This window comes from Thermobia domestica, chromosome 15 (assembly GCF_964235325.1).
Source record: "Thermobia domestica chromosome 15, izTheDome1.hap1.1, whole genome shotgun sequence".
In the NCBI taxonomy this organism is placed as follows: Eukaryota; Metazoa; Arthropoda; class Insecta; order Zygentoma; family Lepismatidae; genus Thermobia; species Thermobia domestica.
In genome coordinates, this window is record NC_137468.1 from 24,236,273 (window position 1) to 24,261,961 (window position 25,689).

Sequence of the window (25,689 nt, forward strand, 5' to 3'; positions counted from 1 at the left end):
GTATCGATCGTAATGCCACACTACTAGTGAGGCTAAAAAAAACAAATTTTGTTTTCTAGACATGCTTATTAATATTTCACATACTTGAACGCTATGAAACTTCCTAAACTGTAATATATGTATGTATAATAATTTCACTTATGTTTTAATAATTTGGTTACCGATGTGTTAGATACTTTATTAATCTCAAATATAATACAATTTTCTTGAAACTCATTAGTTAAATCTGTTTTGCGAATGAGAAAAAAAATTAAATCGTACTTTGGAACTTTATTATATTCTGTTATACATTTTTATTATTATTATTTTTTTTATATATATATTTTCTTTCTTCCAACTTCTTTCTATATGTTCAAATGAACATTTCATTTACTAAAATGTTTAGTGGAATTGAGTTATTTGATTCAACATGTATTAGTAGTGGGTAATACCTGACCTTTGACTTTAGTGTTTAGTATAACTTCGGAATATGTAATAAAATAGTTTTGGTGTGATACTAGTAATATATTAATATTCACAGAATTACTTTAAACTTGGAAGTCCATAAAGATCATATTTAATGTGTGTAGCTGATATATATATTTACACTCTTGCGATCGTTATAACAATAAACCGTTATAAATATCAACATATAAAAGAGTTACTTCGGAAGCCTAATGAATAGAACATGAGATGGTGCATTATCATGACGGAAGGAAATAATGAATATGGTAATTTAAGTTAACAGAACCATTTTATTAGAAATTTACTGAAATATGATAGTACATTCATATCAATTCTCAGTTTCCCAAGAATGATCCTGAGACATATTCAATTATCTGGCATAATTGAGTATGAATCGGCCCAGTTCCAGATTACTGTTAACTTCGAAATTCTGGCACTACAAGCTAACAATAGCATAATGTTACCTTAGAAAAGGTGATTTCGTGTCATTCTTTTGATTGAAAACGACTCGTCCTCATTCCTCTATTTTGGACACGGTCATGTAACTAAAATAAAATTGAATGTAATTTCGGAAGTCCATTGCCTTTAAAACTTTTAATACTTTTCATAAATCCGTTAGGCTTATTACAATTGCCTTGGCGACCAACCAAACAAATTACAACAAGAATGTAGGAGTGGCGTGTTTCAATAATAGACAGTTATTTTGACCGTTCAGAGTGCATTTTCAGGGAGCAAGCCTTTGCTGAGTGTACCGTTACTACTTCGAACGCCTCATTTGTTCCGTGAAACTTTTCAGGCCGATTAAATGTTGGCTTGGACTTAACTCTATACTCGTTCCTTTTTACGTGCGCCAGTTGAGTGAGGTTACGCATTTTAACTGTTTCGTATTAGCTTTGCAAACTAGAAATATAAATCACTGAATAAAATAACTGTATAACAGTTAGTATTTTAAAATAAACGTTACTTTGTTCAGCATTTTGTATTTCTACTTTAAGTCGAATAATTTTGTCTTTTAAGGTATGGAGAAGGCTGAGAAAATAACTGCGTAATGAGAGTGTATTTATTTATTTATTTGCCAATAAGTTTTGTAACTTCTATTCAAAAGTTAAACATTCCACAATGCTTATCTTTTAATAGATCAATAGTTCCAGTATATACAGAAAAAATCCTTACATTTAACTATTGTTTGACCTTTGAACATGTTAAATGGATACAATAGTGAAAAACGTATACAGTCCTACCACAATATAGAACAAGGCATTCTTGTGTCTGATGGAGAAATTGCTTCAGATTAAGAGCGTTACGCTATATACTATTTTCTGTCTGTGTATATCAAGTTAATACATGATCCTTACATCATTATGAGTATATATAATAAAGATAGAAAATTTATCTTTAATATAGAGGATATTAGAGGAATATAGAGAACATAGTATTTCTAATTTTTACTTCACAGACGTTTCATTAATAGATACACATGATTGTACAGACCCACTTTTCTAAAATTACATTTTTTTTCCGTAAGACGTGAAATACAGTATTATGTAAAAACAAGAGAAAAATAATCAAACCGTATGTAAATGCTTAGGACAATTTCTAATTTGTCCTAATTATTTGTAAATTTTCATAACATATTATTGTAAAATGTTTGACTTTTATCATATCTATACTAGTATTACAAGAATAGTATCTTCCAAAAAACACAGTGCGTATGCAACAACATGTAAGCATCACCACTAATAGTATTTTTTTTTTTTCATGTTGGAAAAAAAAGTGAAGCATCACACACTAGCAAGTTTGTTGTTTTGTAGTATACCATACGTACCTCTATTCTGCCCTAATTTCGATATGAATGAGTCCAGTATGACTATTTCCCATTACTTCCGACATTATTTGTTTCCGATGGGTTCCAAAGACATGAGCTACATATGACATTTGCAATGGCTATATTTTTTTCGTATATTTTATAAATTTTATAGTGAAAGAGAGAACTGTAGTTTTTAAATTCTGGAAAGAAGTGACTCTAAAAAGCAAATGGATCAAGGTAAGAAAGGAAAGGAAATGTACTTACATGCAAATAACTTGAAATACACTTTTTTTTTACCTAGTAGACGTATTGTTTGAAACAAAAGTGTGAGTTTTGGGAATTAGATTGAGAACGGAAGTGACGAAATTACTTGACTCATCCATTCGTCTACTAGAAGATAAATGTTAGGTTTGTAATTGCAATATTGTGTAATGTTAACAATTGTTTTAGCTATAGGACAGATCTTTTAAAGTAGACACCATAATTATTGTGTTGTGCATTATGTACGTCAATCGTTTTTCTTTACATTGCCGTTAGCTGTTTGTTGATGCTGAAAAGCGCTAGGTTCACGGAACGATCCTCCGATTCTATCCCACAACGTAAAATATTGTCCGTAGTTGCAGTTGTAGAAGAGATGATGGTCAGTATGATGTGCTGCTCCGTTGATAATTGGGCGAAGCAGAAGAGGTACCCTGTAGTCACCATCATGTATCATAACAGTCCATACATTTACAAAAATGAAGAGGATTAGGTAAGTAATCTTATGTAAGGGAAAAAAGAACACGAACAGATGGTAGGGAAAGCTTTGAACAAATCCATCCACCGGGTGAAAAGCATGGCTGGCAAATGGAGTAGGTATCTTCCACCTGTGATGATCTTTGTGAAGGCTTTTGTAAAACCAACGATGGTGTAAACCTCTGTGGATCCAATAAATACAGAAGTCCGTAAACAGAATAAATCCTAGTATGCTGAAAGCCAAATAGAACCAGTCTGCGAAAAAAGACAAGAAATTGGTGTTACTATACAGGTGATAGACAAAAAAATCTGAAAACACTTCATACAGGGCACGTAAGTTTGGCCCTCCACTGTGCAACGCGTGTTGCGGTTGCCGATTTTTTTTTTTTTTTTTTTTTTAATTTTCAATGTGTCATGTGGACCTTCCTCCTCCGTCAGCAGTAACCAGTTCACCCGTGAGTGTCGTCGTGTGAAAGTTGTGTGGTAAAATGGGCGACCTGACGGACTTTCAAAGAGGCATGATCGTTGGTGCCCGTCTCAGTGGCAACAGTGGCGAACATTGTGGGGATATCGAAAGACATTGTGTTTAATGTCACGAGGGCATAAACAATTCATGGTCAAACGACGTCTGCAAATCACAACAGTGGTCGAAAGACAATCCTGGCAGATAGGGACCGGAGGGCATTAAAACAGATTGTAGCAGCTAAAAAGAAAACCACTGCAATGAAAATTACGTCTGAACTCAATTCCGGTCTACAGAACCCGGTTTCATTGAAAACAATGCGACGGGAACTTCATAAAATGAAAATTCATGGCAGGGCCGCTATCGCCAAACCCCTGGTCACAGCAGTAAATGCGAAGAGGCGTATCCAGTGGTGTGAAGACCACAAGGCGTGACTCACGAGCAGTCGAAACATGTAATGTGGTCCGATGAATCGACCTTCACCTTGTTTCCAACAGCCGGTCGTGTTTACGTATGGAGAACACCGTCGCAGGCCTATGATACAGGCTGTCTGCTCCCAACTGTAAAGCGTGGGGGTGGTTCTGTTACAATATGGGCAGTGATGTGGTTTTCTGCAGGTCCCATCATAGCCCTGCATGGAATGATGAATGCTAAGGCATATGAGGCATTTTGGGGGACCAGGTTCTACCCATGACCCAAATATTGTTCCCTGATGGTGATGGCATCTACCAAGATGATTTGGCACCCCGTCATGCTGCAAAAACGGTGAAATCTTGGTTTGAGGAGCATGACCAGGAGCTATCACACCTCCCATGGGTCCCACAATCACCAGATCTGAACATCAGTGAGCCATTGTGGTCTGAGTTAGAAAGGCGTGTTCAGTCTCATTATCCTCCACCAGCCCTTAGGAACTGGTGCATGTTTTGGAGGAACAATGGTACAAAATTCCACACACCACGATTCAGGAGCTGTATATGTCCATTCCACGTCGGATCCAAGCTGTTTTGGACGCAAAAGGAGGTCCCACAGCATACTAGGTATGATTTTCACACTTTTACAAAAGTTTTAGATGTTTTTGTCCAGCCCCTGTATATATATATATATATATATATATATATATATATATATATATATATATATATATATATATATATATATATATATATATATATATATAATTATTTAGTGGCGGATCCAGGATATGATCAAGGGAGGGGCTAAACCGTAGTTTGCGGCTTTATCCAGTGTAAAGCAGGATTGAAGCCCATTTTATCCAGTGTATACCTGAGCGTCAAGGGGGCTACAGCCCCCCTCGCCCCCTTGGATCCGCGCCTATATATACATATAATATTCAGATAGTTGATATAATGTTCCGTGTGAAATATTTACAGAAGATAGAAAGCACTATAGTTGTCAAAGTATACCCTGTAGTTGTAAGATCTTGAAGCAATGACGCCCCTTTACTATGTAAAAACGTAAGAAACAGTATGTATCTGAGACCTTGGGTTGGGAGAAGGAAGCCTATGGAATAGGCACCACGTTCAGGATCGTAGCGAGGCAAGATGGAACATCTGGCAACAACACTTTATTCCCTCGTAGCTCCTCTCATAGCCTACTCCTGCTTTTAATCCTTAAAAGATTATACAATAATATGATAAAATGATAAATAAACAGCGGGTAAGTCGCTTGATACTAGCAGTTATTGAGTTCTCAGTTAATGAGAGTATCTGTAGCTGATTCACGTGAACAATACGTTATGGTGTGGTTCGTCAATAATACGTTGTAAGAAATAGGAAGCATGTAGTGAGTAATGCCTTTTTAATGTGACTTCAGTATCCGAGGAACAGGTTCTGTCTTTGTTCTTATTTCTTTACTGCAACCAGAAATATAAGTTTGTTACTTTCGCATAGTTCAGAAGTCTACCACATTCCACTTTTTTTTTTCTCAAAATTACAGATCTAGAGCATTTAAAAGAGCGTATTACTTCTGAATTTGATAAATTATTATCCAACAACATTAGAGATGTAATATATTCTGTGCTTGAAAGACGTAAACTGTGCATCGCAAATAATGGACACTGAACACTTGATTTAACACATTCGAGTCGGAGCCCATTCCTGCGACGTTTTGCCCTTAAAAGGGTTTTGCGATATCTTCGATTTTTATAAAAAAAATAGTGTAAAAACCAGTAGCGTAGCAGCTGCCCCCGCAAGCCCCGCAGTGCGGGGGGGCCCGAGGTATGGGGGGCCCCGAAGTCTTGCGATGAATAAAGATTTAAAGAAGTAGAACTTCGACCTTCTGTCGGCTTTACAACTAGGGCCCCTTCTTTATACTTTGCGGGGGGCCCGCAAAATTGTGCTACGCCACTGGTAAAAACGTTAAAGCAATGAAATATTTATTTTCTTGAAATATGAACTTAATATTACAGAATACAACATTATCAACCTGCTTTTTTCTCATTTTTATGTATCTTTTTATATATTTTTATAAATGTATCTTTTTTCAATTATAAAAAAGTCCGACGAGCAATATGATTGATTATATGAGCTTTTTGGCGCATTACAGCTCTTAAAATGTTACAAACCATCAATACAAACATTAGATACTTTGAAATGGCAGAAAGGTATAAGGTAAAAATATAATGCAAGACCGATTATTTCTAGTTTTCGCCTGGAATCGCCCTTTTTACATTCGCTCTTCTGTCGTGCTATCATTGTCAGAAAATGTATACGAATATAAATAAATAAATACTATTGTTGTATCTAAGAAAATATAATAAAGTGAGACCCTCACTCACTCACATAAATGCTTATGTTAGTCATTCTTATTGGTCAGTCAAGCTAAAAGAAAAAAAAATGAACTTCCCCGCTATAGAAGCACCACCAACATAGTCTGGGTCAATATTTGAATCATGAATTTCAGATCCAGAATCAGCAGCAAACTCATCAAGCATATTCCATATTTCTTCGGATAAATCTTCCATTTTGAGCCAAAAATGCATGTAAAGACGCGAAAGTAATAGCTGCTAGCGAAGGAAGAGTGCTACTAAGGTAAACGTATGCCAATTGTTATAGCTCTAACTTGCTCTGCACTGGATGCACTGCCACCTGGACTTTTTTACAAGTACTAAAAGGATCAAAGTATATATGAAAATTCGAAAGTCGTCTACGGATAGCCATCCAATGTTCAAAGTAACGGAAATTTCATTACATCAGGGCAGTGTTGCCACACTTGGTACAATTGTACCAAATTCAGCCCTTTTTGTCATTCATCGGCCCGTTGGTACCACGCTGGCATTTTGAGCCCATTTTGTAAAAAAATTGGTACAATTCTACCCAATTCAGCACCATTTAACATATACTTGTCACATTTTCAGAAGTGTCAGTAAGATTTTTTCTACATCTCACGTTACTCATACTGTGTGTTGGACTCTTAAAAAATGCTGCTAAACGTTCATTCTGTGCCGTTGCACCACATAACGCTACGAACTTTGTGTGGAAAATTCGTAATTCGAACTATAACGGGAAACAAATGACGCTAGATGGGCACATCCACGCCGCTTATGAAGAAGACGAGATAGCAGCAGCGTGGTGGAAATTTTAGCTTGAAATCTTAAAATAAAGCACATACACGTTGAATCAAGTGTTAAATACTCTGTAGAAGACCATACGCTCAAGCAAGTCTATAATTTATGTGTCGTTGTAAAGATTCTACACCAAAACGATCATAGCACGAAAAACAACATTGACGTAGTTGCCGGCTTACCGGGCTGTTATTTACTAGTGACGCCAGTAAAAGAAAAGTTTCATCTACTTCCACGCTTGTTGCCTATTTGGATGTTTTTAAATAAGTAATAATTAAAACGAGCACTTTCTTGATTTGAACTCTTGGAATAGGGGGTGGGGGGAGTGTTCTAGAACTTTACCTCTTTTAGTTTCGTGTTATAAAGCTATGTATTACACTGGCATAAAATAATGAATTCAGCCCTTTTTGTTTCAGTTTGGTACTATTTTTCAGCCCACTTTAGAGGTAGGACTGTGACAACAGTGCGTCAGGGAGACATGATCCGTCCAGTGACAAAAAGAAAAACATCATGGCTACGTGACGTGTTGAGACTTGAATGTGTTAGTAACGTAACTTGACATTATGACACTGCTTCTAATAATATCATACTTTCCTATTTAATTTAATTATTTTCCATTTAAAATTATGAATGATAATGAACACTTGATTTAGGGAACCTAACTTTGTTATGATACAACCTGTTATAATTTCATAGTTGATAAATAATTAATCTCAAATGCATTTTGACCAACTTACACAGTAGGCCCACTCTATACAACAGATACAAAGAACACAAAATGTTATCAATATTTTTTTACATATGCAAAATATGATTTTCTTCTAGAATCCAGAACTTGTCCATGTATGTACACAGTTAGTTATTAAAATATTAGAAACCATCATGTACTGCAATACATAATCTTAGTAAGTTAGTAACATTGAACATTTGTACACTGAGACTATCTTGTGTTGGGGTTAAATTCAATGATAGTGAGTAGTACGCGAAGCAGAGTAGTACGGAGTCGTGCGCAACAGAATAGAACGTTAATAATGTTAAATTGGAGACCTCTCCTGTTTTCACAAAAGGAGAAAAATTGTAAGTGCATGGTATGTTGGATTACGTATATTCAAGACTGCTAGAGTGTTACGTATTGAGAGCAATAGTGTGCAAATTTACAACAGCGTATAGAACTCGTGTCAACACAATTGGAAAAGAAAAACAATGGAAGGAAACGAAGCCTAGGTTAGACATCGTGCTGGTCTAGGCTAGGCGAGCCTTTGATGCAGCGGGTTCCGGGTTCGATTCTCAGTGAGAAAGCCTTGAAATTCGGACTCATTTCGGTACTTCGGGTTTCACATTAAACTGTAGGTCTACGCCTCATGTAGCCTTTTGTAGAAATATGACGTTATACTCCTACCAACGAAGCCTAGTTAGAAGCATCACTGAGTATTGAAAAGGATTCTTACAAAGAATTTTAGAGCTAATCTGACACAACTGACTGAAGAATACTATCAGCATCTGGATCGATTGTTTCTACAATTGCAGTCCGAAGAGAGGTGCATAAGTTTATTTGCAAAGCCTCTTATCGCTACAAATGCGGCAGCGCGAAAACGATTATGCCAATAACATAAAGCATGAATGATTGTAAGAGAGTAATTTAGTTCGAGAAATCATCGTTTTCCTTGTTTCTAAGATTTGGTCACCAAACGACGCTTATGTTCTGACCTGCCTTCTTCCTAACGTTGGACACAGCGGTGGCTCTGCTCTGGGATGGAACACATTTTATAGCACTTCTATTATTACTCTCAAAGGAAGAATTACAGCCAAGGATATGTACGTATATTGAGAGCAACAAGGAGAGAAAATATACCCAAATGTGGAGGTGCGCTACGTAAATTTGGTAACTTCCGGACCAAATGGCCGATCGACCCAAGATCAGGGAATGTGCTGCCATCTGAAGAGTGTAGATCAGTGATTATTTCAGAAAATTTTCCCCAGCATACTACAATTACATATGATGTATAACTTACACAATTATTTTTGCAACTTACTTGGAGGTCCATCATAAAGATAACAATGTCCACGAACTTCCAGAAGAAACACAAATGATGAAATGATGGCCATTACCCAGAGTGATTGGCAAGATAGTATTATCTCTTTCTTCACTTGGTTCTGTAAGAAAACTAACACACCATTTCTGAGGAACATACATTAATTTATAAGTTATAAATACTAAATTTATATTTTAATGTGTGCACTGCGCTAATACCGGAAATTTGTACAGGAATGGTGAACTCTTCCAAATAAGCAAAAGAATTTTCTTTTTAAACACTGTCATGAGGAAGAGCACCTGTCCAAGTTGGAGATTTGTCAACACCTGCACATTAAAAAATAATTTAAAAAGGTAGGGCTTAAAGTTTTACAGTTAAATGTACTGAATTACAATAACAATGGAACAGGATACAAGTTGCATGTTCCAGCTTCACAAAGGCTAAGTTTCATCTTGTGGAGATCGCGTTGTCATGTATTTACATGTATATGTAGATTTATAGATTTGGTATGCAACACTGGAGAAGATAAGATATCTTAATGTGATCTACATGTCTTTTTATTAGTTAGCCCATCCATATTTTCTAACTTTAAAAGTCTGTAATGAAGTCGAAACTTGACTTTAAAAAAAAATCTAGTAGCTGGAAAACAAGAAAACATATCTTTTACATTTCAACGTTTTATTTATTTATTTATTTTTTTCCTAAAGAATCTAAATTCCTGATCCTATAGTCCATGTGGCACGTGGTCACGACTCCTAAAACCTATTATTTAAACCGTTTCGTTACTACAGTTCTCCTATAATACAAGAAGACTCATAAGTCTTGCAATATTTACTCAATTGAAACAGCAGGCACGTGTGTACGCTCTGGTCAACCCGAAGTAGAAGGTCAAAGTGACCCAAAACAGTGTGGTAAGCGGACTATTTAACTCGAAGGCAGCCGGTCCGTCAGTATTTTCAGTCACTTTTTAATGATACTATGGATGGGTGATCAACAATATCTGATACGTGAATTGTTACTGTATGCGTTCCAACTCAGGCATGACTCCGTGCGGCAGCAACTCAGAATCTTTGTTATGTGAAAGGGGAAGGTGCAGTGGACCACAGCACAATAACTCGTTGATTCCAGAAATTCCATGCAGGTTGTAATAATGTCGAAGATCAGCCAATATATTCGTCTTCGTCTGTGATAGCGTAATACATTCTGAGGTTATTAAACATGCTATTGAGGAAAATCCATCCACCAGCAGACGACGATTGTCAAACAAAGTTGGTACGTCTCAGTTCACTGTAACGCGTCACCTTCACAAACTCGGGAAAAGCACCAGGAGCTGACACATGAGTTGAGCCCAGCTCAAGCCCAGAGGAGAGCGGATGTGTGAATGAAGATAACTGCTTCAAAATCCGTGTGACGTGCGTTTCCTGAAACAGATCGTCTCATGCAATGAAAAGTGAATGTTTATCCGAAATCCGAATGTGCAAAAACAGTGGTGGAGCAAGGGCTAACTTTCAGAACCGATCATCAAACAAGACCGTTTCGAGCACAAAGTCATGCAGCTACGTGACAATAATTCACTTCAAGTTCATTCCTAGTGGTCATACCATCAATGTCGACTTTTATTCTGAACAGTGAGAACGGACATTGCCAAAAATATCCTACATTGATGAACTGAAAACGCTCCCTGCTGCAATAGGATAAGGCAAATCCAAACTCTGCCCAAACTCTGAACGAACAAAAGATGTAATGTAATGTAATGTTAACGACCAATTTAATTCCTTTTTATGTATATTTACTCATTATTTTAATATTGCTTTTCCTAAACAAAAATTTAAGATAAATAAATCGGTAAATGTCAGTTCGAAGTGGAAGACTTTTGGAATAAAGGTTTCTCTAGAAAAAATGCGCTATTTACATCAACTATCCCGACGGTGCCGTACTCCCGTGTTTAAACGATACCACAAAATGTACAGACGAGTTTTACATAAGGTCATAAAACAGGCAAAAATGTTAGAGAATGATACTTACATTGGGACAGCTTCCAATAAAATGAAAGCTACATGGCAAATTATTCGGAAAGAATCTGGGGAACGAAAACCCTCCTCTAAGATAACTAGCGTTTCTTGTCAAAATAAAATTATTAAAAATCCGACTGAAATTGCAAATGCTTTTAACGATTACTTCACGAATGAAGTGGAAAAGCTTATCACTAATAACGTGAACAATAAACTACCTAGCAAACAATACGTTAGTAGACACAACGATATTTTCGAAAAATCATTGTTCTTGCACCCAGTAACTAGTCAGGAAATCTTAAATACTACACTGAAAATGAAAAATAAGAGTTCTTCAGGATATGATGAAGTTCCTGATAAAATTCTAAAGCAATGCTCTTATGAAATTGCTGATATCTTATGCTTCATAGTAAATAACTCTTTTAGTAGTGGCGTTTTTCCTGAGGCATTGAAGCTAGCAGTTGTTAAGCCCTTATATAAAAGTGGCAAGAAAGATCTTACATCGAACTATAGACCAATATCATGTCTGTCTACCTTCTCTAAACTTTTTGAAAAACTTATGTATATAAGACTAGTTAGCTTTCTAAACAATTTTAACTTAATATCTCCTACTCAAAATGGCTTTACATCAAATAAGTCTACTGAAACTGCTCTTTACTCCTTTCTCTATTCTGCTTTAAATTCAATAAACGCTAAGAAATATACAACCGGCATATTTCTTGATCTTAGCAAAGCTTTCGATACAATTGATCATCAAATTTTACTTAAAAAATTGCAAGATTATGGTATTAGGGGAAATGCTTATGACTGGTTTAAATCGTATATTTCCAACAGAAGGCAAACTGTTGAAATTAACTGTCAAACTCAGGGAGTAAGCAAATGTTATTCAGATACAAAAGAGTTAAAATGTGGAGTTCCTCAAGGTTCCATCTTAGGCCCTATTCTATTTTTAATATATATAAATGATTTGCCACAATGTTTAGACTCTGCTAAAATTGTTCTGTATGCTGACGATACAAATATATTAGTAACTGGAGAAACTTACGTTGAGTTATGTAATGCAGTAGATTCCACCATGTCTGCCGTCAGTGACTGGATGGATAGAAATAAACTAATACTAAACACAACAAAGTCTTCGTGCATGTGCTTTCACGTAGTAAAAAGCGAGATAAGAAAACGCCCTTGTGTAACAATTAACGGCAAAATGTTGAATTACGTCTCGGATATAAAATTTCTTGGTCTTTGGGTGTCAGATACATTAGATTGGAAAATTCACATTCAAAAATTATCTAGTAAATTGGCTCAAACCTGTTACATGTTAAAGCTTTTACGAAATAGTGTCAGTCAGCATGTTCTGCTCACAACTTATTTTGGACTTTTTCATTCTAAATTGAAATATGGTATTATATTCTGGGGATCTACTGCACTGCTAAATTCCATATTCGTTTTACAAAAGAGAGCTTTAAGGTTTATGACCGGAAGTAAACCTCGAACTTCTTGTAAACCTCTTTTTAAATTTCTTGAAATCTTACCTCTTCCATGTTTATATATATATATGAACTTCTAAAATTTGTAATAAAAGATATACAGACAGATACAAGCAGCTTCCGGTTGAACTCAGATATTCATATGCATAATACAAGACAAGCGTCTGATCTTCATGTAGAGTCCTCACGTTTAAAAGTACATAAGAATAGCACATTTCCTATGGCAGTGAATATTTATAACAAGCTTCCTTCCACTTTAAAAAACAAAACATCTGGTTTCAATAAAGCAGTCAAGTCCTACCTACTCGAGTACTGTTTCTATTCTGTAGAAGAATATCTCGCCTGTAGTAAATAAGGTTTAAAGTATATATATTTTGTATATCTATAATGTAAGGTTTTATTAACTGTTATGTTGTTTTATATCGATGTATGTAAATTAGAATAATGAAAAATTGTACCTTTTTTTGTACATAAATTCACACTATTTTAATATTGCATGTAGATCTAAATGTATACATATGTACACATTCAGTGTTCTTATGACGTGTCCAACTCATACGTTCACGTTGTGAACAATTTGTATGAAAAAGGATGAAAATAAATACAATACAATACAATACAATACAATACGATTCAGGAACATGATGGCATCAAACTGATGTCACATGCTCCACATAGTTCTGACTTTTTCCTTTCAGTTTACTACCTGTTTCGGTTCATGGCGCACTTCTTGAAACCACGATGCTTCACCAACGAGTAAGAGCCAGCGGCGGATCTGTTTAAGGCTAGTTTTAGACGGAAGCATTTATCGTAGCATTTCTCGTAGCAAAAATCGTATCATCGATATCCTACCGTGTAAAGTAGCAAATGCTATAGCATTTCCCATGCTATGGCATATCCTATGGCATTTCTTGTCGATAGAACCTGCTCTATTTCGTAGCATTTCTGCTCCGATTGCAGCGCCGTGGTGTGTTAAAAGGAAGCGATGTGTGGGAAATTGAATTGTAGTAAAGAAAAAAGTTAGAGTAGGGATACTATTATTATGTTGATTAAAAAAATATGAGGAACATCCTTGTTTGTACAAACTTAAAGCGTGCAGTTTCACTATACGGATACATACAGAAATTCATTTAAAAAACTTTCTCGTTTCATTTATTGGTGTGCTCTTGCATTCTCCGGTGCAAGTTCACTTTAATAGGTGGTAACGAGTAGTTTTACTATACGGATCCATAGTATAAGTAGTAGTAGTAGTAGTAAGAGGAAGAGAAGGAGGAGTAAGTAGTAGTAGTAAGCAGTAGTAGTAGTAGTAGTAATAGTAGTAAGAATAATAGTAGTAGTAGTACTAGTAGTAGGAGGAGAAGTAAGTAGTGGGAATGGGTTAGAAGCCCTGATGGGGATGGTTGGGTTCTGTTTTCGATACAAAATGGGGAAGTTACAGATCTGACAAAATTTTATGGAAGCTTATTGAAAATTACGTGCATTTCAGGTTCGACTTTAATTTCTATATTTCCACATAAATACGCATCTCAGATGTAAGTGCACACCATATTTTCATTACTTATACACTACTCTATTAAAACATTAGAAATTTCTTCTGTAATTTTTAAAATCTATGGATATGTATAGTATAACTGCACCGTTAAAAGTCCTTTGTATCTTAATACCCATATGCGAAAACGGGCTTTAGAAGAAATAGTGACTGAAATATCTGTTTTTAGTTTTGGAGCCATAATTGCGCTCTTCTCCAGTGATTTGTTTGCTACGTCACGACAAAATGCTTATCAAAATGCTACCATGTAAAAGCACAATATACTTTTCATGCCATAGAATATTATACGAGATTTTTGGCAGCACATCTGCTACGAGAAATGCTACGATAAATGCTTTCGTCTAAAACTGGCCTAAGGGGCACCCGGTCACGTGCCCTGCCATTCATGATCTAAATAGAACTGCAATTAATAAATCAGTACTAATACATTAACAGAAACTTTTTCTTTCTTTTTCTTTTTTTCTTTTGTAATGTTTGGATTTGTTCCGCCACAGCCGTGTTTGCGAGTGAAGGAGGCTGTGGTTATGCGCTCTCGTAGGATAGACGAAACTTGGCAACACAGCGACGGTTGATTTTTGGCTGCGGACTTACAATCTCTATGCTTTGACAGTAGCCCTATCATAAGAGGTGGCAGGGGATCTTATGTCCATGTCCATTGAAAATGGGCACAGTAATGTTGAGACCTGTCGCATGAGGCGCTGTGTTCTGTCGTATGGAACATACAGCGGTAAGAAGGTCGCGACAAGGAAACTCAACTCTGTACAGAGTGGAACGTAAGAAGGGGAAAGGGGGAAGGAGGGTCAAGCCATTTTCAGAATTTGGGGATGGAAAAGGTTTATGCTTGGCCTTTCCGGGTATAGCGAATGACAAGGGTTGCCACCATGCTGCAGTTAATTTATAATACATTGACCTAAAATTTACACGCATAAGTTACCAATCGGCATCTGCAATCGTATTTTCAAACAGTGAGCTATACTTTACGTATATAATGTTTCCCAGAAAAGTAATTAAGAAACCACACATAATTGAAGGAAATGGACATATAATAGTTGAAACAAATTGTTGTTGAAAACAAATAAATAATTCGTTACCCAAAATATCAAATCAGGGACGTTTTTACACATGGGCCAACTGGGTCATGGCCTTGGACGGCGAGTTTTCTGAGATCATTTTTTTAATACCAGCTTAGGAAATTTCATGTATTTATTTATTATGCATAGTTATGGTGATATGACACGGGATTATTGCATTTGTAAAAAAAAAAAATCTGCTTGGCAAGAAGTAAGTAATTAACATTCTAGTTATTAATTTACATCAATTATTTCCCCTCTCGTATTGTTGACACCTTATTCTTTTATCGTAATTTTAAAGCATTTCCATTGTTGATAAACTTCCAGAATTACCTACAGTTTTCAAACATCAACCGAGCCGCCAACGCAAGAAATTTGAATGTTTCAATGATGTATTATTATTCTTGAACTTGGCTGATCTCATGAACTTGGTTTCATAATCAGCAACTGTCTCAGAATTTCTATACTGCAAGGGCGCCCATCAGGGGGGGTAGGGTGGGGCGCTCGCCCCCTAGAGGAAATTGTACTTCAGAATATCGAAAATCCAATAGAATTGTTACATTAGTTACAGCAAAATTTGACACTTTTTTTTCGCTTATACTTGCCCCCCCTTGGAAACCACAACATGGGCGCCCTTGCTATACTGGTATTTAATTTATTGTTATTGACGGGGCGGCATTTTTACAATGGCTCGAAGGTGGCAAAAATGTTAAGTACGTCCCTGAATATCACGCTACTGATCTTCAACAATGGCAGGATTAAAAAGAATGGTCACTCCTAATGTTATTCTAGTGTGTAGCAGTAGATTATTTCAGATTATGGTAGGGGGGCGGGAGGCAAGACTATCCACCGACATAATTAAAATTTTTAATTAGTATTTTACTATAGTAGATTATATATATATATAATATATGACGCCCTAGTATGTAGGTATTTTGGATGTGCCCCGCCACTTTTAAATTCCACGAGCCGCCACTGGTAAGAGCTCGAAACAGCAGTAACCGATTGCTTTGCCTCTGAGGATAAGACGTTGTATCGTCTAGGAATGTACCTGCGGCGAGGGACTATGCTTTGAATGTTAAGCTGCATTCGTTGTACTGTAATAAACATTTGTACCAGAATATTCCAAGACTTATGACTCTTCCTTGTACAAGTAGTTTCTTAATTGTCTCAATGGTGTTCAGGATCCCTTCATCGCCGCGAGAATAGTACCGCTCTGTACTGGTAAATAGTGAACGAAACTAAGTGCTTCTTTACTTCGTAGTTTTATAGCATGGAATTGTTGTCTACAGCCAAGATGAAGACATTCTCTTAGACGATACTTTTCCTATTCATAAAGAGAATTATTTCATAGATGATCTTTGTTACAGAGAAGATGCTAAAAATGTAGTTCTCAATAAAACAGAACTTCACTTAGACTATTTATTTGCGTAAAATAAATACAGTAGAACCTCTCTAATCCGTCGCCTTTGGGACTGGGGGTATGGTCGAAACGCGAAAAAACTCGGATTATCTGAAAATACAGAAATATACGAATTTACAGTAAAATAAACAATCTCTGAACTCAAACATGACTGTATTGGTCTCTGCAGTAAAAACAGACGAATAGTCAGCACTAAAACCTGCACAGTACAGTATAGGAAATAGGCCTACACACAACGAGAGAAGCAATACAATAGATAACGGGGCACTAAAGCGAATATGCGGTAACAGCAAGTAAACAACAATTCCGCTACGGCAGTAAACGACAATGGGTCTCGTGAGTCACCGACGAGTTGCGACAAGTTCGGCTCGAGCACAGTCGAATCAACCGGAGTGGCGAACCAGCCGAGGGCGGACGAGAAAGGTTCTACTGAAATGCAATACTTCTTTTGTGTATAATGTATGTAGGCATGTTTGTCAAGCCAGGAATGAGATTCCTGCCATTCCTACCATATTCACTTTCACGATACATAAATTGAGGTTTTACCTAACCACAAAGATCTTAGAGGGATATGGATATTAGCTATACCTATGTTTTTTCATGAGTCCTTAATTGATAAAAAATACGTCACAACATAGCTAGTGAACATGGTGACCACGAAAGAAGATGGCTGTCGTCACCCATAGCACTGCCAATCCAGCGTGATTGAAGAACACTATTGAGAAGCGTTTGCTCATTCTTGTAAAAGTGTGAAAGTCTGAACTATGGTAATGTAATATGGAAATTGGCTTTTGTTAACGATTCATGTTACACTTGAGTACGACAGGCTTGCTTCTAAAACATTTTGTTCGCGGAATCAAAACGTGAAGATGTTACACCAGGGGCGTCATTTCAGACTTCGCTTGGGAGGGGCAAGAGCATCACTAACATAAGAATCTCACGTCTTGTACTAGTATATTACTAGACAATCTATTAAAGCATATGTATTCCCCAAACTCTTGGGGGGACAATTGCCCCCTCCTTCCCTCCCTAAATGACGCCCCTGTGTTACACTAAAACAATATCTTGGAATGTCTGTAGATTTGTTCGGTAATACATTAGAGTGTTTTCACTGATTCATTAATATTATTCCATATTTCATCAACGGCGCCTATTTCTCTGTAAATTTGGGGGGCCCATTCACATGAAGAAAGCATATATGAGGATTTTAAAACAAATTGCATTCAAATTATGCCAAATATTGTAATTTTACAAATACAGTAAGGGGGTCCGGGCCCCCTCATCCCCCCGAGATCGGCGCCCTTACATCTCTTGGTTTTATTGACATAACTCGTCAACTGGATGCAAAATTAGAAGGTATATGTTACACAGTAGAGTACATCGATTATGTTTATGTTTACAACTTCCTCAAAAGTAGTAGTGCGTGCTGATTCCCGAAAATTTCCACTCCGCGGGAAGAGTAACAAATTTAAAGAACATAAAATTACCCTGACTTACCTCTAAGATAAGTGGATGTTTTAGGAGCTTGTGGTCAAATATCAACAAGTAATTCGCCGTTGCCAGCGTGAAATACATCAAATATCCAAACACAATCAATATTACGAATAAAGAAATGTATTGTCTTGGTATGTAATCTTCTTTCCAACTGCTTGGATAGACAAACGGCGTAAAAAAATATCTATCACAGATGTTTAGAACAATATCCATGTTGCTGAAAAAGAAATAGTTAAAATTATTATTAACGCATTGACATACTATTTTACAACACATATGTATGATACACCATTCGAAAGATACTTTCTTCAGCCTTCAAACGACATGAGACAGGTCATTCCATATTAGGGATGAGCGCAAGAGTCTTGGTCTTGCAGTTTTTGCAAGAGTCTTGCATGCAAGACCAAGACCAAGACCAAGACCAGGAATCCCGATGCAAGACCAAGACCAAGACCAAGACCATACCTGCAAGACCAAGACCAAGACCAAGACTCTTGCGCAAGAGTCTTGCACAAGTATGGTACTACTTGATTTTTTATAGAATGTAAAAAGGAAGGGGAAAAATCATTATATCTTTCACCTGAACTTCTTGGCTCCAGTAAAAATACCGCCGGAGTGAATGTGTTCCCAGTAGTTTATGCAATCCATGTGAGTCGATCTGCAGCTACAGTATGTCGTTTTTTGAATCGGTTGTTCACGAGACGACCGACAGCATAATTATATAGCTATAATAACTTCAGTGTCTGATTTACTTTGGTCATCATTTGATCATTCACAACGGCCCATGATTGGATTTTGGGAAATCATACGAAGAATAGTTGTGTCCATAAGAAGTGGATAAGAAAAAATAAACTAGAGCATGTTATGGACACGGTAGCTCAGTGGCAGAGCGTTCACCTCTGGTACATGGGGCCCTGGTTCGATCGCAGCTTGCGCTATGTGAGCTTCTTTGGTGAACAAACACCCTGTGCGTGGGTTTTCCCGTTTCCTTGTACTTTCTTCATTCCATCATTTCTCATCATCACTGTTTCCCTTAGCCTCAGTGTAATAATCGTGGGACGTTCCAAAACTAAAGAACATCGGCAATTCCGTACACCATAGGTGCCGACTACATGGGTATGGCCTTGGCTCTGAGGTTAAAGCATCCGTTGGAAATTTTTAATGTGTACATATAAAATTAATATTGAAATAACATTTTCATGACATTGACAAAAACTTAGCGCATGTGACCGCAAGTTTGATTTCATAGGTGGATGCTTATACGTTGAATAATTGTTTATCAATATAACTTATAGTCCCCTTAGGTATACGGCATATCTAGGATTCAACGATATAACATTAGACAACAATAAATAATCTATATTCACAACTGAGAGTGATTTCGTAATTATTTCAAATAACTTGAAGTTTGATGCTGTTATTTTGATGCTCTGGTGTTTGGGGTCCCGCGTTCGATCCCAGCCCCCGCCAAGTGAACTTTGTGGTGGACAAACACCGTATGCGAGGGTTTCCTCGGGGTTCTCCCGTTTCCTCCCACTTTCTTCTTTCCATCATTTTCATTCATTTTTCATCATCACAGTCTCCTTTAGCCTAGCCGGCATAATCTTGGGACGTAAAACTCACAAATATAATTTCATTTATATTCTAAAATATTAAGAGGTTTAATTATTATTATTTTAATTTTTTCTCTCTTTTTTGGTCAATATTGCAAAACATATCATCATCGTCATAATAATAGCTATTCTGCCATTATTGGCAGCTTCAACTACAATCTCCTTTGCCCCCTCTTTCTAGCACGTCCCTCATCATACAGTTCCTCCTCAGCTAATGTCCTCCTCTTAATTACATCTAAAATTCTTCTTTTCTCCCTTACTGCTACTATTTCTAAAACCTTTGCATTCGTTTTCCGTTCACCAAGCTGATTCTCTCCTTTTTTCTCCATGTCCACATTTTGAAAGTCTAACTTTCATCGTTTTTGCGTAATGACCTTGTTTCTGCCCCATGCAGTACATATTAGAATCAGTAAAACAAAATTTCGATATTTAATTGGGAGTTTGTTCAATACAAAGATGAGCTAATCTTGGTTGGAAAGAAAAAAATCTGAAGCCTTTAGAGTGTAAAAATAATTTTGCAATTTATGGTATTTCAGTAATCTGTGCCGTCTTGGTTTTCTTTCATGCGTCTCACTGTCAGGGGTAGCCTCCCCAGTTTAGGAACCAGTGGAGTATTGGATCTGTTAAAACATATAAAAATATTACGAAATGTTGGGATTTATCTTATAAGTAGTGAAGCGTGATCACCTATTGAAAAAAAAAGTAAAGGTCATCGCCTATGTTGTACAGCATCATCACACTTACACGAAGGTAAAATATATTACATTTAGAAACATACATTGCATTTCCCTCACTATTGACGCAATGTAGGATTTATTATCCCTTATATCCAGAGTAAAATTTACATATGAAAATCATAGATTTCTTAAAAGCAAAACTTGCAAGACTCTTGCAAGCAAGACCAAGACTGAGTGTGCAAGACCAAGACCAAGACCAAGACTAGGTGTGCAAGACCAAGACCAAGACCGAGAGTTCCAGTGCAAGACCAAGACCAAGACCGCATGCGCAAGACCAAGACCAAGACCAAGACCCAAGTCTTGGTCTTGCATTTGCTCATCACTATTCCATATATACAAAAAGAACTTTAAAAAAAAAAAGTAGCAGTCGGCCGTGCATTAATCGATCTGGTGAGTCCATCACAGATGGCTTTGTATATCAATGAGTTAAATTTGTTAACACTAGAAATAGCCATATAGTGCAAGACGTATATAGTACTTGTGAGTTAGTGTGACTGAGCATTCATCCACTGCAACTGTCTTATACCAAGAGTGCTTACTGAATTGCGACCACTATCTAATACTTTGTTGGTCTACGTTTAGCTCAGAAGACGGTATGGTCACGTCATAGCATGGATTTTGGTGATTGCTGATATGTTTCAATGGGAATCTGACATTATACATGCCTGACGGCATCCCACAATGTGCCCACAGATGTTGGTGCAGGAGTCATGGTGCGAAGGGCTCGTTCCGCAACATTCCATAAATGTTCTATAGGATTAAGATCTGGTGACTTAGGGGGCCAATTCATATGCTGCAGCTCCTGGAATGCTCCCTTAGCTAAGCAGGTAGAGTCCTGGCTTGGTGGCTCCGTGCATTATCGACCTGGAAAATGCCGTCTTCGTGTTGGTAGAAGTGTTGCATTGTAGAGTGTACGTGATCTCCAACACCTGCAGGTACACAATGGATGTTTTGCTGTGGTCCATACACAACAACGGCTCAGTTCATACCAACAGAAGCATCCCCAAACCGTACAGCCACCCACACCTGCCTGTACAGTACGCACCATGCACGAGGAATCCATAGCTTCGTGCTGTTGGCGCCAAACACATATGTCTGTCCGAGGGGAGTAGCACAAACCATGATTTATCGGACCAACATACCCTTTTTCCAATCATCCATGGTCCAATTAGCGTGTTCCTATGCCCGAACGCAACGAAGTCGGGGGTACAAGTCGTAAGGAGTGGGTGACGAGTGTGTTGTCTGTTGTGGAATTGCATGTGTGTCAGTGTACGCCGTACGTAATTCCATGACACTGATGGTTCGTTTGGCTGTCACGAGCTGTTTGGCGTGATGTTTGCCCCATGTTTTGCGCTTCTGTACGCCTTGCAGTTCCATGGAAACCGTTACGTCATTTTCTTCCCACTCCTTGTACACCTTCACTATACGGGAACGGGCACATCAGACAAATATTGCTTTCTGGATTACTGACGCACCTATTGTTCGGGTACCTACAATCATGCCCTATTAAAATGCGGATAAATACTGCCAGCCTCCCATTATAACAGTATGATGTCTGCCAACATATAGCCTCGAGTGTATTCTTTCTCTGCAGTGCTACCAGACTGGGTAGTCATGTAATCAGCTCGGCTGCTGGCCACACTTTCTTGTATAGAGGGGTGGTCTCAATTCAGTGAAGACTCAGTGTATTAGTGCACTCAGTGTGTTAGAGATAGTGAATGACACTCAAGACAGAATAGGGTAGACGTTGGTAGTATAAGACGGAATACCTATCCGATTTTCAAAAAGGGCAACAAGTATATCCGAGATTGCCAGTGTCTTAGGCGTATCGAGAGTAAAACGATATCGCCATAGAGAACTCTTGGTAAGACATTCTAAGAGAAGAAAAGTTAATGCCTCGTAAAATTTTCATTCGAACTACATATATCTTCCAGTTTTTCCTTATCGCCAATAATTTAATAAATACCTAAACTGAAGGTAGAACATTAGCTTCTTATAAAAGTGCATAACCATATACGCGAGGTGCACACGAAAAGTACGTGCCGTTTTGTTCTAAAGTCCACATTTTTTTATCATTTCAGGAAAGTAATTGTTGCATCTTCGTCTTTAAGCAGTTTCAGATTTTGTTTGTTAGGTGGCAGCAGTTCAGTCACAGCGTCTGAATAAGTAAGGCGTGTTTCTGATACTGCCCGAAGAGCATCGGGTAATTGTAAAATTCCTCACCGCAGCTTGACGTTCTGCATCCGATATTTATCATTAATTGGAGTGTGTGTGTGTGTGGTGATAATGCTCTTGCAGCAAACATCGTTAGGAAATGGGTGCGTGAGTTCAAAGCAGGGCGAACGAGTGTGAAAGATGAGTAGATGTCTGAAGTTCAAAAACAGCACCAACTGACGCTAACATTGGCTGTGCTAAAAATTTCATGATGGAAAATAGGCGTGTCACCGTGCAGGAAATTTGTGATGAATGGAGCTTACAAAAGGGACGAGAGAATGAATAATTACAAACGAACTGGGCCTAAGGAAAGTTTCTTATCGTTGGGTTCCACGAATGTTTAATTACGATCAAAAAAAGAAGCAAGGATTCGATCAAATGTTGCAAATTTGACACGTTACAGAAGAAAAGGAATTTCTTAGAAAGTGTTTGACAGTGGATGAATCATAGATTCTATTATTCAACCCAGAAAAAAAAAAAGTAGTTGAAACATACAGATTCACCACCCGTCAACAAATTTCATCAGATGGCATCCAATTAGAAGGTGCTGTACACTATCCTCTGTGATCCCCAGGCAGCGATATCATCCCACTCTGTTCCAAAAGGTCATACAATTACGGGCGAGAATTTTCGTATACTTTTGGATACAATTTTTTTTTTTTTGCCAAAATTGACTAAGAAATGACCACAAATAGCAAATAACACTTTCATCCTCCACATGGACAAAGCACCAGCACACCGGGTAATGTTGTGATCTCATTTCTTGGCTGACCACGATATTGAACTTCTGCCACAGCAGAGTTTAGACCACATGTTGCCTCTTACATGATACTCCGTCATGTATTAATCGCATGGCGTCCCGCGACAGTTTGCATGTTTCAATGAAAGATACCAATCTATCTTTTGTATAATTCTCAAATACAAACCCGAGTAGATTTGAGATCCAATTTAATCCGTAGATTCCTTTTCATGTAAATTCGGTGTCGTAGGGAGACAATGGACTATGAACCAAAATCTAATCTCGTACCAATAACATGTTGGCATCTGTTCTACATTATTGTACCCCCCTTCCATCCTTAAGTTTCTCGAATGAATCTGAGCCTCGTCTCTCAATGTGAGCCTCGATTTTAACCTTTTTCTTAATTTTCATTTGTATAATTTTCGGAAAACGAAAACAATAAGTTTTACTATTTCTATTGTCCCTATCAGTAGGAAGTAAATCATAACTATAAATTGATTAAAGAAAAAACTATACAAAGGTAAGTTACCGGCCCTGGTGTGACAGATTCTGAAAGACGAGAAAGCAAGTCCTTTAGTTTCTGCCTGGATTTATATGTGTTAGGGAGCTCCTTAATTTTTGACTTCCGAGTTTTTTGAGTCTCATCCCCTAAAATGGTTCCATATCAAACTAAAATAACACATGAGGAAGATTAGATCAATTGAATACAATAATATTAAATGGTGTCCCATAAGACCTCAAATTTTGAATGTACTTACAGTATTCAATATGAGGCAAAAGTACTTTGTAAGTTCTGAACGCCTACAGGAAGTTACACCATATCTTGGATAGAGTCGAAACTATTACTGTATAATACCATCATGGTGTACATCTTTAAGTTCGCCATCTTAGATTCAGAATCAAAATTTTATAGGAAGAGATCATATGACTAAAAAAAAAATCGTTCGCACAAACACATATCTGATGTTATTTTCAACTTACCTTTAATAATTTAAAAGTTATTACCTTCATAATATTTATTTATTTATTAACTTACAATGTCTTTTCGAAGTTACAATGTATCATTGCCTCATATTGTACACTGTATATCCATTAAAAGCTTTAGGTTGCTTGGATCGTCATCTAATTTTATTCAACTGAGATTTTTTTTTCTCATTGGTTACTTTGGTCTGACGTGGAACCATTTTAGGGAATGAAACGAAACTCGGTAGTCGAAAAACAAAGACTATCTAATATAGACTATATATTAGGTAGTCCTTGTTTTTCGACTACCGAGGTGTTTTTTTTTTTTTTTTTTCACCCTCTAAAATGGTATAGCCTATATAAGTTGCATAATAACAACTTCAATATTTATAAATGTAAAAGGGCCTACAGAAAAATTGTTAAATGATTTTGTTAGTCAAAAGTCTCTTAGTACATTGAGAGTATATATATCCCACAATGTGAAACAATAACGTTATTAACATGCTTACAGTATTTAGTTGAGTTTTAATCACAACCTTTAAATAAAAAGATCTTCAGAGGTCAAGGAAACCATGCTCCTAATCTCTACTTTGATTAGGTCTCTTACGCTCGTATCTGACTCGGCTGTTTTAGACTACTGTCTTGAGTTTTAAAAGAAGAAATAAAAGAAATTTGATCGATCTTACCTGAATTAGTGCTGCAGTATATAAACCTCTCAAAAAAATACCAAATCAGTCTGAATAACAATTATTTATCAGAGAGAATTAGTAATTACAGATTCCTTTTAACATGACTTTTGTGATCTCTGACTGAGGATTGCTGTTTTTGTGGTAAACTGATAACGTTTTATCTACAGTACTTAATAAAAATAGACATTTCTTTCTCTTTCTCTATCACTGTTGTCTAGCTGAATGATACTGTATAGCAAATACATAATTGAATCTTCATTAAAAGCAATTATTTTCTTAAAAAGAAATTCAAGCAAATTATGTTCATAAAGTTAACATCCAGGAGCGGACCAAGGGCCGGGCAACCCGGGCGAGTACCCGGGGCGACACAGTCAGAGTAAATTTTATAACGTGCTTTCTAGTGACTTTTCTTTTGTTTATATTCTTAAGTAGCGTCAATTATATATATATATATTTTTCCATTCCACCATGGAAGAAGACAGTTTCATAGTACTAGGAGGGATGTATTGACAAATGGAGACAAGGCTTGTAGAAGAAAGAATGGAAAGGGAGTTCGTATTGTTTATAGCGGGCCATGTTCTTTGTTATCGTTTCCCAATGAATGTTATTGGATTTTATATATGTTGCTCTTTTA

The 25,689-nt window shown here is 37.0% G+C and overlaps 1 protein-coding gene across 3 annotated transcripts; it reads right to left on the reverse strand.

Annotated features, from left to right (window-relative positions):
- Positions 1-1,493: 1,493 nt before the first annotated feature.
- Positions 1,494-25,346, reverse strand: LOC145672126 (lathosterol oxidase-like). Of its 3 annotated transcripts, none has more exons than XM_081741418.1 (4): positions 25,053-25,346; positions 18,104-18,317; positions 9,066-9,186; positions 1,494-3,241 (listed from the first exon to the last, which is right to left on the reverse strand). In XM_081741418.1, the coding sequence occupies exons 2-4, from the start codon at positions 18,311-18,313 to the stop codon at positions 2,760-2,762; spliced, it is 813 nt and encodes a 270-aa protein (XP_081597544.1). In that variant the 5' UTR covers positions 18,314-18,317; positions 25,053-25,346; the 3' UTR covers positions 1,494-2,759. The 3 variants fall into 3 exon arrangements, with proteins under 3 accessions (XP_081597544.1, XP_081597545.1, XP_081597546.1); XM_081741419.1 differs by lacking the exon at positions 25,053-25,346 and adding an exon at positions 24,162-24,314; XM_081741420.1 differs by lacking the exon at positions 25,053-25,346 and adding an exon at positions 23,933-23,955.
- Positions 25,347-25,689: the final 343 nt, after the last annotated feature.